This window comes from Salvelinus namaycush, chromosome 13, assembly GCF_016432855.1.
Source record: "Salvelinus namaycush isolate Seneca chromosome 13, SaNama_1.0, whole genome shotgun sequence".
Classification (NCBI taxonomy): Eukaryota; Metazoa; Chordata; class Actinopteri; order Salmoniformes; family Salmonidae; genus Salvelinus; species Salvelinus namaycush.
Window position 1 is genome coordinate 30,217,175 of NC_052319.1, and position 20,481 is coordinate 30,237,655.

A 20,481-nucleotide genomic window follows, 5' to 3' on the forward strand; every position below is an offset into this window, starting at 1 on the left:
ATAGAAATGAGTTTTTGTTTTCAACATTTTTCAACATTCATAACTTAAACTCTATTTTTATTCAAACAGTTGAGAGTATTTGTCTCCTAAGCAGAGCTGTGTGTGTGTGTGTGTGTGTGTGTGTGTGTGTGTGTGTGTGTGTGTGTGTGTATTTATGTATTATATTAAGTTAAAATAAGTGTTCATTGTTCATTCAGTATTGTTGCAATTGTCATTATTACAAAAATGTGTGTGTGTGTATGATATACACTGCTCAAAAAAATAAAGGGAACACTTAAACAACACAATGTAACTCCAAGTCAATCACACTTCTGTGAAATCAAACTGTCCACTTAGGAAGCAACACTGATTGACAATAAATTTCACATGCTGTTGTGCAAATGGAATAGACAAAAGGTGGAAATTATAGGCAATTAGCAAGACACCCCCAAAAAAGGAGTGATTCTGCAGGTGGTGACCACAGACCACTTCTCAGTTCCTATGCTTCCTGGCTGATGTTTTGGTCACTTTTGAATGCTGGCGGTGCTCTCACTCTAGTGGTAGCATGAGACGGAGTCTACAACCCACACAAGTGGCTCAGGTAGTGCAGTTCATCCAGGATGGCACATCAATGCGAGCTGTGGCAAAAAGGTTTGCTGTGTCTGTCAGCGTAGTGTCCAGAGCATGGAGGCGCTACCAGGAGACAGGCCAGTACATCAGGAGACGTGGAGGAGGCCGTAGGAGGGCAACAACCCAGCAGCAGGACCGCTACCTCCGCCTTTGTGCAAGGAGGTGCACTGCCAGCGCCCTGCAAAATGACCTCCAGCAGGCCACAAATGTGCATGTGTCTGCTCAAACGGTCAGAAACAGACTCCATGAGGGTGGTATGAGGGCCCGACGTCCACAGGTGGGGGTTGTGCTTACAGCCCAACACCGTGCAGGACGTTTGGCATTTGCCAGAGAACACCAAGATTGGCAAATTCGCCACTGGCGCCCTGTGCTCTTCACAGATGAAAGCAGGTTCACACTGAGCACATGAGCACATGTAACAGACGTGACAGAGTCTGGAGACGCCGTGGAGAACGTTCTGCTGCCTGCAACATCCTCCAGCATGACCGGTTTGGCGATGGGTCAGTCATGGTGTGGGGTGGCATTTCTTTGTGGGGCCGCACAGCCCTCCATGTGTTCGCCAGAGGTAGCCTGACTGCCAATAGGTACCGAGATGAGATCCTCAGACCCCTTGTGAGACCATATGCTGACACATGCACATTTGTGGCCTGCTGGAGGTCATTTTGCAGGGCTCTGGCAGTGCACCTCCTTGCACAAAGGCGGAGGTAGCGGTCCTGCTACTGGGTTGTTGCCCTCCTACGGCCTCCTCCACGTCTCCTGATGTACTGGCCTGTCTCCTGGTAGCGCCTCCATGCTCTGGACACTACGCTGACAGACACAGCAAACCTTTTTGCCACAGCTCGCATTGATGTGCCATCCTGGATGAACTGCACTACCTGAGCCACTTGTGTGGGTTGTAGACTCCGTCTCATGCTACCACTAGAGTGAGAGCACCGCCAGCATTCAAAAGTGACCAAAACATCAGCCAGGAAGCATAGGAACTGAGAAGTGGTCTGTGATCACCACCTGCAAAATCACTCCTTTTTTGGGGGTGTCTTGCTAATTGCCTATAATTTCCACCTTTTGTCTATTCCATTTGCACAACAGCATGTGAAATTTATTGTCAATCAGTGTTGAAAAGTGGACAGTTTGATTTCACAGAAGTGTGATTGACTTGGAATTACATTGTGTTGTTTAAGTGTTCCCTTTATTTTTTTGAGCAGTGTATATATAGTATATCACAAAAGTGAGTACACCCCTCACATTTTTGTAAATATTTGAGTATATCTTTTCATGTGACAACACTGAAGAAATGACACTTTGCTACAATGTAAAGTAGTGAGTGTACAGCTTGTATAACAGTGTACATTTGCTGTCCCCTCAAAATAACTCAACACACAGCCATTAATGTCTAAACCGCTGGCAACAAAAGTGAGTACACCCCTAAGTGAAAATTTCCAAATTGGGCCCAATTAGCCATTTTCCCTCCCCGGTGTCATGTGACTGGTTAGTGTTACAAGGTCTCAGGTGTGAATGGGGAGCAGGTGTGTTAAATTTGGTGTCATCGCTCTCACACTCCCTCATACTGACTGGTCACTGGAAGTTCAACATGGCACCTCATGGCAAAGAACTCTCTGAGGATCTGAAAAAAATAATTGTTGCTCTACATAAAGATGGCCTGGGCTATAAAAAGATTGCCAAGACCCTGAAACTGAGCTGCAGCACGGTGGCCAAGACCATACAGCGGTTTAACTGGACAGGTTCCACTCAGAACAGGCCTCGCCATGGTCGACCAAAGAAGTTGAGTGCACGTGCTCAGCGTCATATCCAGAGGTTGTCTTTGGGAAATAGACGTATGAGTGCTGCCAGCATTGCTGCAGAGGTTGAAGGGGTGGGGGGGTCAGCCTGTCAGTGCTCAGACCATACGCCGTACACTGCATCAAATTGGTCTGCATGGCTATCGTCCCAGAAGGAAGCCTCTTCTAAAGATGATGCACAAGAAAGCTGAAGACAAGCAGACTAAGGACATGGATTACTGGAACCATGTCCTGTGGTCTGATGAGACCAAGATAAACTTATTCAGATGGTGTCAAGCGTGTGTGGCGGCAACCAGGTGAGGAGTACAAAGACAAGTGTGTCTTGCCTACAGTCAAGCATGGTGGTGGGAGTGTCATGGTCTGGGGCTGCATGAGTGCTGCCGGCACTGGGGAGCTACAGTTCATTGAGGGAACCATGAATGCCAACATGTACTGTGACATACTGAAGCAGAGCATGATCCCCTCCCTTCGGAGACTGGGCCGCAGGGCAGTATTCCAACATGATAACGACCCCAAACACACCTCCAAGACGACCACTGCCTTGCTAAAGAAGCTGAGGGTAAAGGTGATGGACTGGCCAAGCATGTCTCCAGACCTAAACCCTATTGAGCATCTGTGGGGCATCCTCAAACGGAAGGTGGAGGAGTGCAAGGTCTCTAACATCCACCAGCTCCGTGATGTCGTCATGGAGGAGTGGAAGAGGACTCCAGTGGCAACCTGTGAAGCTCTGGTGAACTCCATGCCCAAGAGGGTTAAGGTAGTGCTGGAAAATGATGGTGGCCACACAAAATATTGACAATTTGGGCCCAATTTGGACATTTTCACCTAGGGGTGTACTCACTTTTGTTGCCAGCGGTTTAGACCTTAATGGCTGTGTGTTGAGTTATTTTGAGGGGACAGCAAATTTACACTGTTATACAAGCTGTACACTCACTACTTTACATTGTAGCAAAGTGTCATTTCTTCAGTGTTGTCACATGAAAAGATATACTCAAATATTTACAAAAATGTGAGGGGTGTACTCACTTTTGTGATATACTGTATATATATATATATAAAACATTGTTTTTTTTATTTTTTTTATAAATCGGCCGATTAATCGGTATCAGCTTTTTTTGTCCTCCAATAATCGGTATCGGCGTTGAAAAATCATAATCGGTCGACCTCTAAAACATAGTGAATCTAACAGCGAGGAGGAGGAACTGCAGTACTTGAGTGGCATGGCGTTGGTGTGTGGGAAGCAGCCGCAAAAGGAGAAAACTGAATTAACTATAAAAACGAACATTACACCCGGCTAAAATGCGTTTCATAATACTGCATGCGATTTGGATCTCTGCGCATGTCAATATTTTGATTTCGATGTGAATTAGATTAATTGTGCAGCCCTAACACACAGAGGCACACAAACACACACACACTCTGTCATCTCTCTCTCTCTGGGGGAGTATGCCACTGTGTATATGTAATAGAGTCCCATAAAATGATCGGAAGGTATACTGTGAAATCTGGTGAATGAGCCTGTTTAGTAAGAAGGCCCTCAAAGGCTCCAGGGAGAGACAGGATTAGGTCAACTCACGATTCTACGTCGATGGGGTTTACACCGTTTATTACTTCGCTAGTTATTGTTTAACTTAATCCTTTGTCATTCCTTTATTATTTGTCATATACTATATTCTATGGTATCAGGCCTCAGAAACAAGCTTGGAAAACCATGGGAGTGTGTTCTTGGGAATTTATCCACAACTGCGTGACTGAATTTACTAATCAAGCAATTGAGCTGCGGTTTTACCTGGGCTCAGGCCATTCTAGCCAATCAAGATTGTAGGCCCTCGAACTTAACCAATTAAATTGCATGATTATCTTCTATATGGCCTGTAAGACCTAGCTGATTCTCTCACATCCATACTATTCATATGCAGTCCCTCCCTCCCTCGGTGCAATGGCAGCCGGCCAGTGTGACAGAGGGAGCGGTGTTCTGTATTTGATGGGCTCCATGTTTGACAATATGAAAGTGAGTCAAGCGCTCCCCAGCGAGACAGCCTCGGCTCACAGCACCAAACTGAAAGACATAGCAAAGTAGAGCACAGCATACATGATAAACCAGGGAGAGCGAGCGAGATGGAGGGAGGGAGAAAGGAAGGACAAATATGTATTGTAGAGACAGCTGTCTAGCTGCAGTGTGTCAGTGTCCCAGTTCATTATCTTACATTACAAGACCTGCTCCCTTCTCCTGTTTTCTCTCTGCAATCAGCTTGCTCTCTGTGTTTCCCGCCCTAGTCTCTCGCTCTCTCCCCATCGCTCCCCCCCCATTGTTTCTCTCTCTGCGGAGAGGTTATTACTCTGTACAGGCTGTTGTCCTCCTGGTCTCAACAGTAGAGCGCCAGCAGCTTTCACCGAAACTACATATCCCAGAGGCAATAGCACCTTTCACCTAATCTACATATCCCAGACCCTAGGATATTTTTATTTATTTTATTATAATTTCTTATTCTTATGGTCGATTCACAATATATACATTGATCTTTTAAAACGTTTCTTTAAATAAGCTTTGTTATACAATTAAAATATAAAATTCACTCCATTTCAAAGTCAGCCATAATCAAATGAATTCAGGGCTTGTGAAATTATACCTTGGTTAAATATAAGCCTCCCATAACCATAAAACCCACTGATAACGTAATTATTTTATCCAAATAGTTGAATCTGCTTTTTTGCAATCACTGATATGGCTTTCAAGTCGGTCTATGAAAATGCCCTTTGTTACAAATTGAACCTGAACCATGCATGTTTCGGTCTCCATATGACCCATTCTGTTGGGACCAAAAACTCAAATACAAATAGTGAGTTGAAACCACTTGTCAGAGAGGAAGAAGTGATCTCTCGTCTTGGGGGAGGGGCTTGGTGCGTGTATAAATGGGAAGGTGCACACAGCGAAGAAAGGAGCGAAAGGGGATGAGACCAAAAAGACATGAACAAGCGGACATACAGTGGTTCTTCCTTTAAAAGTTTCAAGCTTGCCCCGACCGTTAGTGGTAGATGGTGGCATTCTGTCGGCATTCTGTCATTGCACCACAATACCACAAGGGGGAGTTAGAACGCTGATCTATCAGTAGTCTAAATTGTGGCACAAATTGACTATCTTTTCATAAATGAATGGAGGCGTTTTCAGTCTAAGAGTCCTCTCTTCTCTGGCACTAGAGTTGTGCATCAGGCAACAACGACAAACTGTCGGTGGTCCTGGAGTTAAGAGAGAACTTGGGTAAATACAATGGGGGAATTACACTTGACATGTGGAATGATGATTTTTGAAAAATAGGCATGGTGGGCTTTTGGCTTCTCTCCCTCTAAAAACAGAAATAAATCATTCTAATTAACAAACTGTTTTCATTTACCACAGTGTGAAAGACTGATAGCCCCTCTATAGAAAGTCCTTCTTTGCTGATGAAGATATCATTATTTTTTAAACAAGCCATAGAAAGTTGGTTGCAATTTCAGTTTAATCCACCAGAAAAGACAAAACAAATAATACAACAAATAGTGTGGTTAAATTCAAATATACTAATTGATTAAAAAAAACACGTTATTAATTGGAACCTTTATCAAGTGGAAGGGGGGAAAAGTAAGGAACTTGTCTGTCGGCCCTGCATTAAAGACCAAAATTGGTTAAAGAAGATTGTGATAAATAAAAATATACCAGTTTCATTTAAGGACCAAAAAAATGACAGCTGTGCCATATAGATTGCAAAGTAGTTGGGAAGAGATTTGAGATGTACCGATTCTATGGCACATGGTTTATGAACTGACAGATACTTTCCCGTTCCTCCTGAAAGCCTTAATCTGCTCACTTAAATGAACAGAGATCCTGGTCATGGTGCTACAGTATGTTGTTATAGCATCAAAGTGAGGACAATCGGCAATCTGCTGTATACATATGGCTTATTGTAAGCTGAAAGTCACACCTTTCAAGTACTCCTCACCCCACCCCAAACTCCCCCCTTAACACAGTTACCATTCAAAAACGAGCTATTTATAAAAAAATTATAAAAATGACATTGCGACCAAAGAAAACAGACAAAATTGACATAGTTCTCATCAAGCCAGCTACCCGTTCCAGGGTTAGGACTGTAACCACCAGAGGACTTGAAAATGAGATTGTGAACTCTGCAAACAACGTTTCCACTCTGAGAATGGTACTAATTAATACATTCATTCAATACATTGGAATACAAAAGAAGCCATCCACCCATGATGGACTATAAGCAGGACAATACACTTGCTAAGAAGGAGGGGAGGGGGAGCATTGTAATTATATAAAATCCCCTTAGATATTCTCTGTAAGGTTTAACATTTCTAAATCAATATCACAGACCAGATTTGCCCTAACGAAAAATGCCCCTTAGATATTAATTTAGAATCCTTAATTAGATCTACAGGGCCATTTTATTGATTTGCAAGTATTTTCATTCAGAAGCCACCTCTTAATGAGTTCCGAGAGCCGTGCCATACCAATTATTATTGGATTATTCACCATGGCAACCACTTGTTAGTATAAAATGGAAAATGATGTGCGTTTGAATTTTATCAAATTCAATAATATATTTGTAGCACTGTAGATGCTGTGTTTTTATTTACAGTAGTGATGGACAGCTGGAGGCATTTTGTTTTTCCACAAGCGTAGCAGGCAAACAACGTTCCCATGGGCTATTAGCAAGACAATAGACATCAACCTTTATAAAAGGATAGTCTAATAGCTCGGCTACTGTAGGTGTGAAAAAAAATCACCCCAACTTGCAATGTATTAAGTACTCTAAAGTTGTACATTTCTAACTCTAAAACTCATGCAACCGCAAAATGTTGGATCAAGCATATATTGTACCGTATTTGCTCATCAACATATTTATGCTTTCGTTAATAAAATAATGATAAGAATACTCTTTCAAAATGCAGATGGTGGGAATAAATATCACTGAATGACAGAGCATGGGGACTGTCATTCTTTATAAATCAGATTTTTATGTGGAAATGTAAGGGTTCATTTGCTCTTCACTCGCAGCCACTTAGTAGCCTAGGCCTACACCCGACCGGTCACGTTGTACAGCACCATCTTTTCCTATCTGAAACCCTCAATTAAAATCGCTTTAGCCGTGATTGTAAAATTAAAATCAAGGCTCCCTTTGTTATTTAGTTTATAACTAAAATGCTTGACTGTAATTAAAGACATGGATGACTTGTATGCTGTGTGATGACATGCACAAATGAATGAGTGATTGATGTACTGTATATTTAAGCAGGCCTTTATGCCAATAAGTAAGTTACGCTAAAGCAGCTACAGTAACAAATGCATTTTTGTTTTCTTGGAATAGAAACACGTTGTCCAGTGCCATATCTTCCTAACGGAAACCCTTAGGCCTACAGTACCACAGCTACAGTAAGAAATACATTTACATTTTTCTTGGAATTGAAAAAAACAGTATTTAAATTAATTAAGCTACATTTCTAAAAATCAATCCCACATAGTCTGTTCTATTCAAGGCTCCCTTTGACTTAGGCCTACAGCTTCATGTCATTTCAATAACTTAGCTTCTCAAAGATGCCCTCTGGTGGGCAAACTAGCACTAACTACCATTAATGGCAACAATGGCTGACACTTAAATAACGTGCCATAGAATTTTGCGGCAGCCCGCATGCTGTGCTGCAGTACGACGCAACTTTTAAAGGAAGAACCACTGTAAATGGCCATGAAAAAATACAATAAACCGTTCTTGCGATACAGGCATTTCGAGTATCGCACCTAAACATATATTCTATAAAATGAAATTCATTCAATATTGCCCAGCCCTACCAGAGGCGCTAGCACCTTTCACCTAAACTACATATCACAGAGGACCAAGCACCTTTCAGGAGAGAAAGAAGAAAGGAGAGGGGCAGTGTGAAGGAGTTTGTGATAGAAAAAAATAAAAGTGATGAAACTGGCAGAATGGAGAAAGAGAAGGGAAAGAAGAGGAGAGGGGGAGAGCAGAGGAGTAAACATCATCCATCACTGCATGGCAGGGCTAGTTCTCTGGCATGCACACACACACACACACGGAATAAAGGACTCACAAAGAGCTATAACCCAATGGGACGAACGATATCACCCCTCCCAACCACACCACTCCTCCAGCCTCAACATCTCTGATTCCCTACCACACCACTCCTCCAGCCTCAACATCTCTCTGATTCCCTACCACACCACTCCTCCAGCCTCAACATCTCTCTGATTCCCTACCACACCACTCCTCCAGCCTCAACATCTCTCCGATTCCCGACCACACCCAGCCTCAACATCTCTCCCGATTCCCGACCACACCCAGCCTCAACATCTCTCCGATTCCCGACCACACCCAGCCTCAACATCTCTCCGATTCCCGACCACACCCAGCCTCAACATCTCTCCGATTCCCGACCACACCCAGCCTCAACATCTCTCCGATTCCCGACCACACCCAGCCTCAACATCTCTCCGATTCCCGACCACACCCAGCCTCAACATCTCCCTGATCCCCTACCACACCCAGCCTCAACATCTCCCTGATCCCCTACCACACCCAGCCTCAACATCTCTCTGATTCCCTACCACACCCAGCCTCAACATCTCTGATTCCCTACCACACCCAGCCTCAACATCTCTGATTCCCTACCACACCCAGTCTCAACATCTCTCTGATTCCCTACCACACCACTCCTCCAGCCTCTGCAGAATTATCACCATTTATTCAGAGGGGAAAAGAGGCAGAGGTGAGAGTAATGTCAGAGAGTGAATGAGAAGAGGACAGTGGAAGTTAAGCAAGCGAGTGAAGGAAAGGAGGGGAGGAGAGATGAGCATTAAGAGGGAGCATGGAGCGCGGCCAGAGATCTGCTCCTGTTAGACGAGGAGCGTGGGGCCGGCAGAGAGGCCGAAACGCATGGCTGGAGCTCAATTCCACCACTCGCATTCCTCTAATAGGAGCAGGGAGAGGGGGATGACTGATACCGCAGGGGAGAGAGACGGGAAAAAGAGGGGGAGAGCGCGAGAGGGGGGGACAGGAGGAGGATTTGTGGTCATTTTCATTAGAGTTAGAGGGCAGATAAGAATGTTGGGAGGTGTGTGTGTTCATTAACATGGTGCACCTGAAGTGTTATTTCCCAGGCGACCATCTAACCTGTGAGCCTCCATCACTCCCCAGATGGCTAATGAAAGACGAAGCTGTGATCACTCTATCCCCCTTTCTCTTCCTCTCTCCTTGCTTTCACTCCCTTTGCGTTCCTAATCTGAGCCTATTTTTCATTTTGCTCTCCCCTGCCTCTGCTTCTATACCTCTTTTGCATTCTGTTCAGCTGAACAAAGTCTGGTGCTTCATCAACAGCCTGTCAAATACCCCCACACACACACACAAAGTAAACCCTCCCCCGCCGCCCACAATTGACACACACACAGCAAAGACTCCCCCCTTTGCAAACACACACACACACACAGTGTAAACTAATCCCAGGTGAATAGTTACCTCCTGTCCTGAGAGGTAATAGGCGGCAAGCAGTCCTCCAATGAAGCGGATGTTGACCTCGAAGACAGACACCTCAGCGTTCTGAGGAAACAGAGGAGAGGGGGATCAATCAGAGACAGAGAACAGTACTGCCAGAGCAGCCTTGCACCAAAACCACATCCTATATACTGCACAGTAACACTAACACCAGTTTGTAATGGCACACATTCCTAAATTCAACTAGCCTTCTATTCAGACCAACACTAACACCAAATTCATATGTCAGACTAATAAAAATAAGAAATGTACCTTTCCAAGTACTACCACAAATACAAACGTGTTCCCTGTGTAATACCCTCAACGTTCTCTCTAACAACCTGAATGGGCTGTAAATCCAACTGTCACCCTGGGAGAGTGGAGAAAGAGGTGGAGTGGGGAGGGGGGGCAGCCCTGTCAGAATCCACCTTCCGTCAGCTCCGCTACCCGTTTCCAACAACATTTAGGAGCCAGGTGCAGAGCGCCATCGTAAAACATCCTGTGTTAGAAAGCCTGCGGTTGGTCAGGTTATGCACACTACTGCACAATCCAAAATATGATAGCTGCCATATGGGTGACACACACAGTACCAAAAAAGAGAAGTGTCATTCAGGTGACTGAAAACCTCAACGGAGTAACTATAAGTCATTCTGGTTATGCAGACAATCAGAAACGTAACAATCATACACAGTCATTCATGTCATTCATGTGACTCCTGTAAACACAATGTGTAAGAATGTGAATACTGAAAGACTTCATACAAAGTAGACGTGAGAAGTCATAAATGATCTTTCCTCACCCCTGCAGTATTTCAACTCCTTTGATATACGATTTGGCTTTTCATATTCAAAGGAATCTTGCATGAAACATTTAAAATATGTCAGAATTTTCCTTTAAACCATTTTAAATTGTGAATGAGGAATGTTACTCCATATTAAAATCAGGTTAATCAAATCCAAGTGGGACATCATGTACTAGGCCTAATTCATCTCCCACAGTGCTATCCATTCACATCAAAACTTACTTTAAACTCAGGTTTATTCATTCCAATCCCAGCGTTGACTAACAGACTACATTAATTCAGTCGTGTCAATTAGATCTGACTGAATTCAGAGTCACACACACGTTGAGCGCACGCACACACACACACGTTGAGCGCACGCACACACACACACGTTGAGCGCACGCACACACGTTGAGCGCACGCACACACACATTGAGCGCACGCACACACACACACGCACGCGTTGAGCGCACGCACACACACACACACGTTGAGCGCACGCACACACACATTGAGCGCACGCACACACACACACGCACGCGTTGAGCGCACGCACACACACACACACGTTGAGCGCACGCACACACACATTGAGCGCACGCACACACACACACACGTTGAGCGCACGCACACACGTTGAGCGCACGCACACACACACACGTTGAGCGCACGCTGACACACACACGTTGAGCGCACGCACACACACACACGTTGAGCGCACGCACACACGCACGCACACACACACGCGTTGAGCGCACGCAGACACACACGTTGAGCGCACGCAGACACACACGTTGAGCGCACGCAGACACACACGTTGAGCGCACGCAGACACACACGTTGAGCGCACGCAGACACACACACACACACGTTGAGCGCACGCAGACACACACACACACGTTGAGCGCACGCAGACACACACACACACACGTTGAGCGCACGCAGACACACACACACACGTTGAGCGCACGCAGACACACACACACACGTTGAGCGCACGCAGACACACACACACACGTTGAGCGCACGCACACACACACACGTTGAGCGCACGCACACACACACACGTTGAGCGCACGCACACACACACACGTTGAGCGCACGCACACGTTGAGCGCACGCACAAACACACACACGTTGAGCGCACGCACACACACACACACACAAGTTGAGCGCACGCACACACACACACACACACGTTGAGCGCACGCACACACACACACGTTGAGCGCACGCAGACGCACACACGTTGAGCGCACGCACACACGTTGAGCGCACGCACACACACACACGTTGAGCGCACGCAGACACACACACGTTGAGCGCACGCACGCACACACACACGTTGAGCGCACGCACGCACACACACACGTTGAGCGCACGCACACGTTGAGCGCACGCACAAACACACACACGTTGAGCGCACGCACACACACACACACGTTGAGCGCACGCACACACACACACACACACACACGTTGAGCGCACGCACACACACACACACACACACACACACACGTTGAGCGCACGCACACACACACACACACACGTTGAGCGCACGCACGCACACACACACGTTGAGCGCACGCACGCACACACACACGTTGAGCGCACACACGCACACACACACGTTGAGCGCACGCACCCACAAACACACGTTGAGCGCACGCACGCACACACACACGTAGAGCGCACGCACGCACACACACACGTTGAGCGCACGCACGCACACACACACGTTGAGCGCACGCACACACACACACACACGTTGAGCGCACGCACACACACACGTTGAGCGCACGCACACACGCACGCACACACACACACGCGTTGAGCGCACGCACACACACACACACACGTTGAGCGCACGCACGCACACACACACACACACATACACACACACACACGTTGAGCGCACGCACGCACACACACACGTTGTGCGCACGCACGCACACACACACGTTGAGCGCACGCACGCACACACACACGTTGAGCGCACGCACGCACACACACACGTTGAGCGCACGCACGCACACACACACGTTGAGCGCACGCACGCACACACACACGTTGAGCGCACGCACGCACACACACACGTTGAGCGCACGCACGCACACACACACACGTTGAGCGCACGCACGCACAAACACACGTTGAGCGCACGCACGCACAAACACACGTTGAGCGCACGCACGCACAAACACACGTTGAGCGCACGCACGCACAAACACACGTTGAGCGCACGCACGCACACACGTTGAGCGCACGCACGCACACACGTTGAGCGCACGCACGCACACACACACGTTGAGCGCACGCACGCACACACACACGTTGAGCGCACGCACGCACACACACACGTTGAGCGCACGCACGCACACACACACGTTGAGCGCACGCACGCACACACACACACGTTGAGCGCACGCACGCACACACACACACGTTGAGCGCACGCACACACACACGTTGAGCGCACGCACACACACACACACACGCGCGCGTTGAGCGCACACACACGCGTTGAGCGCACGCACACACACGCGTTGAGCGCACGCACACACACACGTTGAGCGCACGCACACACACACACACGTTGAGCGCACGCAGACACACACGTTGAGCGCACGCAGACACACACACACACGTTGAGCGCACGCAGACACACACACACACGTTGAGCGCACGCAGACACACACACACACGTTGAGCGCACGCAGACACACACACACACGTTGAGCGCACGCAGACACACACACACACACGTTGAGCGCACGCAGACACACACACACACGTTGAGCGCACGCACACACACACGTTGAGCGCACGCACGCACACACACAGGATTGAGCGCACGCACGCACACACACACGTTGAGCGCACGCACGCACACACACGTTGAGCGCACGCACGCACACACACACGTTGAGCGCACGCACGCACACACACACGTTGAGCGCACGCACGCACACACACACACGTTGAGCGCACGCACGCACACACACACACGTTGAGCGCACGCACACACACACGTTGAGCGCACGCACACACACACACACACACGCGCGTTGAGCGCACACACACGCGTTGAGCGCACGCACACACACGCGTTGAGCGCACGCACACACACACGTTGATCGCACGCACACACACACGTTGAGCGCACGCACACACACGTTGAGCGCACGCAGACACACACACGTTGAGCGCACGCACACACGTTGAGCGCACGCACACACACACACGTTGAGCGCACGCAGACACACACGTTGAGCGCACGCACGCACACACACACGTTGAGCGCACGCACGCACACACACACGTTGAGCGCACGCACACGTTGAGCGCACGCACAAACACACACACGTTGAGCGCACGCACACACACACACACGTTGAGCGCACGCACACACACACACACACACGTTGAGCGCACGCACACACACACACACACACACACACGTTGAGCGCACGCACACACACACACACACACGTTGAGCGCACGCACGCACACACGTTGAGCGCACGCACGCACACACACACGTTGAGCGCACGCACGCACGCACACACGTTGAGCGCACGCACCCACAAACACACGTTGAGCGCACGCACGCACACACACACGTAGAGCGCACGCACGCACACACACACGTAGAGCGCACGCACGCACACACACACGTTGAGCGCACGCACGCACACACACACGTTGAGCGCACGCACGCACACACACACGTTGAGCGCACGCACGCACACACACACGTTGAGCGCACGCACGCACACACACACGTTGAGCGCACGCACGCACACACACACGTTGAGCGCACGCACACACACACGTTGAGCACACGCACGCACACACACACGTTGAGCGCACGCACACACACACACGTTGAGCGCACGCACACACGCACGCACACACACACACACACGCGTTGAGCGCACGCACACACACACACGTTGAGCGCACGCACGCACACACACACACACACACACACGTTGAGCGCACGCACGCACACACACACGTTGTGCGCACGCACGCACACACACACGTTGAGCGCACGCACACACACACACACACGCGTTGAGCGCACGCACACACACGCGTTGAGCGCACGCACACACACACGTTGATCGCACGCACACACACACGTTGAGCGCACGCACACACACGTTGAGCGCACGCAGACACACACACGTTGAGCGCACGCACACACGTTGAGCGCACGCACACACACGTTGAGCGCACGCAGACACACACACGTTGAGCGCACGCACGCACACACACACGTTGAGCGCACGCACGCACACACACACGTTGAGCGCACGCACACGTTGAGCGCACGCACAAACACACACACGTTGAGCGCACGCACACACACACACACGTTGAGCGCACGCACACACACACACACACACGTTGAGCGCACGCACACACACACACACACACACACACGTTGAGCGCACGCACACACACACACACACACGTTGAGCGCACGCACGCACACACGTTGAGCGCACGCACGCACGCACACACGTTGAGCGCACGCACGCACGCACACACGTTGAGCGCACGCACCCACAAACACACGTTGAGCGCACGCACGCACACACACACGTAGAGCGCACGCACGCACACACACACGTAGAGCGCACGCACGCACACACACACGTTGAGCGCACGCACGCACACACACACGTTGAGCGCACGCACGCACACACACACGTTGAGCGCACGCACGCACACACACACGTTGAGCGCACGCACGCACACACACACGTTGAGCGCACGCACGCACACACACACGTTGAGCACACGCACGCACACACACACGTTGAGCACACGCACGCACACACACACGTTGAGCACACGCACGCACACACACACACGTTGAGCGCACGCACACACGCACGCACACACACACACACACGCGTTGAGCGCACGCACACACACACACGTTGAGCGCACGCACACGCACACACACGTTGAGCGCACGCACGCGCACACACACACACGTTGAGCGCACGCACACGCACACACACACACGTTGAGCGCACGCACACGCACACACACACACGTTGAGCGCACGCACACACACACACACACACGTTGAGCGCACGCACACACACACACACACACGTTGAGCGCACGCACACACACACACACGTTGAGCGCACGCACACACACACACACGTTGAGCGCACGCACACACACACACACGTTGAGCGCACGCACACACACACACACGTTGAGCGCACGCACACACACACACACGTTGAGCGCACGCACACACACACACACACGTTGAGCGCACGCACACACACACACACACGTTGAGCGCACGCACACACACACACACGTTGAGCGCACGCACACACACACACACGTTGAGCGCACGCACACACACACACACGTTGAGCGCACGCACACACACACACACGTTGAGCGCAACGGCACACACACACACACGTTGAGCGCACGCACACACACACACACGTTGAGCGCACGCACACACACACACACGTTGAGCGCACGCACACACACACACACGTTGAGCGCACGCACACACACACACACGTTGAGCGCACGCACACACACACACACGTTGAGCGCACGCACACACACACACACGTTGAGCGCACGCACACACACACACACGTTGAGCGCACGCACACACACGTTGAGCGCACGCACACACACGTTGAGCGCACGCACACACACGTTGAGCGCACGCACACACACACACACGTTGAGCGCACGCACACACACACACACGTTGAGCGCACGCACACACACACACACGTTGAGCGCACGCACACACACACACGTTGAGCGCACGCACACACACACACACGTTGAGCGCACGCGCACACACACACACGTTGAGCGCACGCGCACACACACACACGTTGAGCGCACGCGCACACACACACACGTTGAGCGCACGCGCACACACACACACGTTGAGCGCACGCGCACACACACACACGTTGAGCGCACGCACACACACACACACGTTGAGCGCACGCACACACACACACACGTTGAGCGCACGCACACACACACACACGTTGAGCGCACGCACACACACACACGTTGAGCGCACGCACACACACACACGTTGAGCGCACGCACACACACACACACGTTGAGCGCACGCACACACACACACGTTGAGCGCACGCACACACACACACGTTGAGCGCACGCACACACACACACGTTGAGCGCACGCACACACACACACGTTGAGCGCACGCACACACACACACGTTGAGCGCACGCACACACACACACGTTGAGCGCACGCACACACACACACGTTGAGCGCACGCACACACACACACGTTGAGCGCACGCACACACACACACGTTGAGCGCACGCACACACACACACGTTGAGCGCACGCACGCACACACACACGTTGAGCGCACGCACACACACACGTTGAGCGCACGCACACACACACGTTGAGCGCACGCACACACACACACGTTGAGCGCACGCACACACACACACGTTGAGCGCACGCACACACACACACGTTGAGCGCACGCACACACACACACGTTGAGCGCACACACACACACACGTCTTCTGTTGTTCAGAAGAGAGAGATCATAGGCAGGCTGAGATCATTGCTGGAGATATTGAATGTGATATAGATCATTGCTGAGAGAAGGTTGATGGCTGAGGGTTATAGCATGTTGGTCGTTGGTATGTACTGTGTTAGTTGTTGCTGGGAGCAGTTGGTATGTTCTGTGTGAGATTGTTGCTCAGAGCTTATTTGATGTCCTTTGTTTATTAGTTTGGTTGAGATATTGTTTGTTCTTCTGTTTCATTTGTTCCCAGGGGGGAAGGGGAAGGCACCTAGGGAGTGCTTAGGCAAGAGGCCCGTGGGCATACATATACCCGTAGTATATTCATTGTCTAGGCACACTAGGTAAGACCTGGGCGGACCACCCCCTGTATTTTGGTTAGTGCACCAGGTGGTGCTAAGTTAGGTAAGTAGTGGGTAGGCAGGTTAGATAGGAGAGGGGGAGCTTTGATATTTACTTTCTTTGCTTTGGTTCCGTCCAGCCCCTTTTCCCCATATTACCGTGTAAAGGAATAAAATCCTAGTAAACGGTCAATTCTGCCTCTTGTCGTCCTTTCTCACACCTACAGTCCCATACCTATTAAACTTCACGGTGAGTTGAGTTGCAGCAGGGTGTTGCGTTCCCTCTTCACAGAGGCGTGCGTAACAGCGTGTGTTTATACTTGCGTACTATTGTTTGTACAGATGAATGTGGTACCTTCAGGCGTTTGGAAATTGCTCCTAAGGATGAACCAGACTTGTGGAGGTCTACAAATACATCCACAGGTACACCTCCAATTGACTCAAATGATGTCAATTAGCCTATCAGAAGCTTCTAAAGCCATGACATCATTTTCTGGAATTTTCCAAGCTGTTTAAAGGCACAGTCAACTTAGTGTATGTAAACTTCTGACCCACTATAATTGTGATACAGTGAAATAATCTGTCTGTAAACAATTGTTGGAAATTTGTGGAGTGGTTGAAAAACGAGTTAATGACTCCAACCTAAGTGTATGTAAACTTACGACTTCAACTGTATATAGATATTCCAGTTACAATAGTCATTTACAACATTAACAGAGTCTACACTGTATTTCTGATCAAGTTAATATTTTAATGGACAAAAAAAATGTGCTTTTCTTTAAAAAACAAGGACATTTCTAAATTACCCCAAACTTTTGAACGGTAGTGTGTGTATATATATATTTATCCTTCTATCCCTCTCCCTCAGAGCTGACCGGAGCGGTCCAGGGGTAAATTACATTCCACAGCGTCAGCCTGTCATAAACACTCACTGCCTGTGCTGTCATTACCTCTGCAGGGCTTTAATAACCCTAGCCAGAGCGAGCGAGGTTGAGGGAGAGAGACTGGTAAAACAGAGAATCAAGACAGAGAAACAGACATGTGTCTCAGTCAGGAGTGTACTGATTGTAGTCCATTGGCCCTGGATGTGGTCTGGTGAGGGAGTTTATAAGCGAGAACCAGACAGACAAAGCCTCCTCTCAGCCTCTGCTCTCCTCTCTCAAGCAATCTCCCTCTCCTCTTTGCCTCTCCAATCTACATATTTTGCATTCTCCCTCACCCCCCTCTCTTGCATACCTTCTCTGTTTCTCCTGGGTAAACAGCGTAAGGGTCTGGCTTAATGATCAGCGAGATGTCCGGGCAGCCAATCCCCTCCCTGGCTAACTCAGACCACGCTCCGCTCCAGACTCCCAGGCCTACCACCAAATGATTCAACTTATCTGGCTCTGCACTGGAACTTCTGCTGCCGCAGCGTCAATAATACTGATAATATAATATACAGTGCATTCGTAAAGTATTCAGACCCCTTGACTTATTCCACTTTTTGTTACATTACAGCATCTACACACAATAGCCCATAATGACAAAGCAAAAATAGGTTTAGAAATGTTTGCAAAAAAACAAAAAAAACAGAAATACCTTATTTACATAAGTATTCAGACCTTTTGCTATGAGACTCGAAATTGAGCTCAGGTGGGAGATGTTTCTACAACTTGATTGGAGTATACCAGTGGACAGGATTTGGAAAGGCACAGACCTGTCTATATAAATTTCCACAGAAAAGAATTCTAGATTCTCTGGTCTGATATAACCAAGATTGAGCTATTTGCCCTGAATGTCAAGCGTCACGTCTGGACGAAACCTGGCACCATCCCTACGGTGAAGCATGGTGGTGACAGCATCATGCTGTAGGGATATGTTTCAGCAGCAGGGACTGGGAGACTAGGCAGGATCGAGGGAAAGATTTACAGAGCCAAGTACACAGAGATCCTTGATGAAAATGCTCCAGAGGGGCCAGGACATCAGACTGGGGCGAAGGATCACCTTCCAACAGGACAACGACCCTAAGTACACAGCCAACAATGCAGGAGTGGCTTCGGGACAAGTCTCTGAATGTACTTGAGTGGCCCAGCCAGAGCCCGGACTTGAACCCGATCTAACATCTCTGGAGAGACCTGAAAATAGCTGTGCAGCGATGCTCCCCATCCAACCTGACAGAGCTTGAGAGGATCTGCAGAGAAGAATGGGAGAAACTCCCCAAATACAGGTGTGCCACGGTTGTAGTCTCAAACCCAAGAAGACTCAAGGCTGTAATCACTGCCAAAGGTTCTTCAACAAAGTACTGAGTAAAGGGTCTGAATACTTATGTAAATATGATCAGTTTTTTAAATTTTATTATAAACTTGCAAAAATCTCTAAAAACCTGTTTTTGCTTTGTCATTATAAGGTATTGTGTGTAGATTAATGAGGGGAAAAAACTATTTAATCAATTTTAGAGTAAGGCTGTAAAATACTTACTTTGAATACTTTCCAAATGCACTGTATATGCCATTTAGCAGATGCTTTAATCCAAAGCGGCAGTCATGTGTGCGTACACATTTCTAAATAGCACCTTGTGTAATATACTATTCTAACTTGCAACAGTAAATTGAGACCCCGACTGGGGTTGATCCGAGGGCCTTCAAAAAGGGGGGCCCGCGAGCCGTCAGTTGCCCATCCCTGATGTAAACATAGATCACTAACATCTCTCTCCATCTTCCACAATCTTCCTTTTCCTTCTCTCTCTCTACCCCAGAGCTGACCGGAGCAGTCCAGAGGTTAATTACATTCCACAGTGTCAGCCTGTCAAACATTCCCACACCACCTGTGCTGTCATT

The 20,481-nt window shown here is 49.0% G+C and overlaps 1 protein-coding gene across 1 annotated transcript in view; it reads right to left on the bottom strand.

Moving 5' to 3' along the window:
* LOC120058081 (mannosyl-oligosaccharide 1,2-alpha-mannosidase IB-like) overlaps positions 1-20,481 on the bottom strand; it is a 128,967-nt gene that overhangs the window by 39,408 nt on the left and 69,078 nt on the right. The window contains exon 7 of the mRNA XM_039006558.1: positions 9,929-10,009. Coding sequence (XP_038862486.1) covers positions 9,929-10,009 — 81 coding nt within the window. The remainder of the gene's footprint in view (positions 1-9,928; positions 10,010-20,481) is intronic.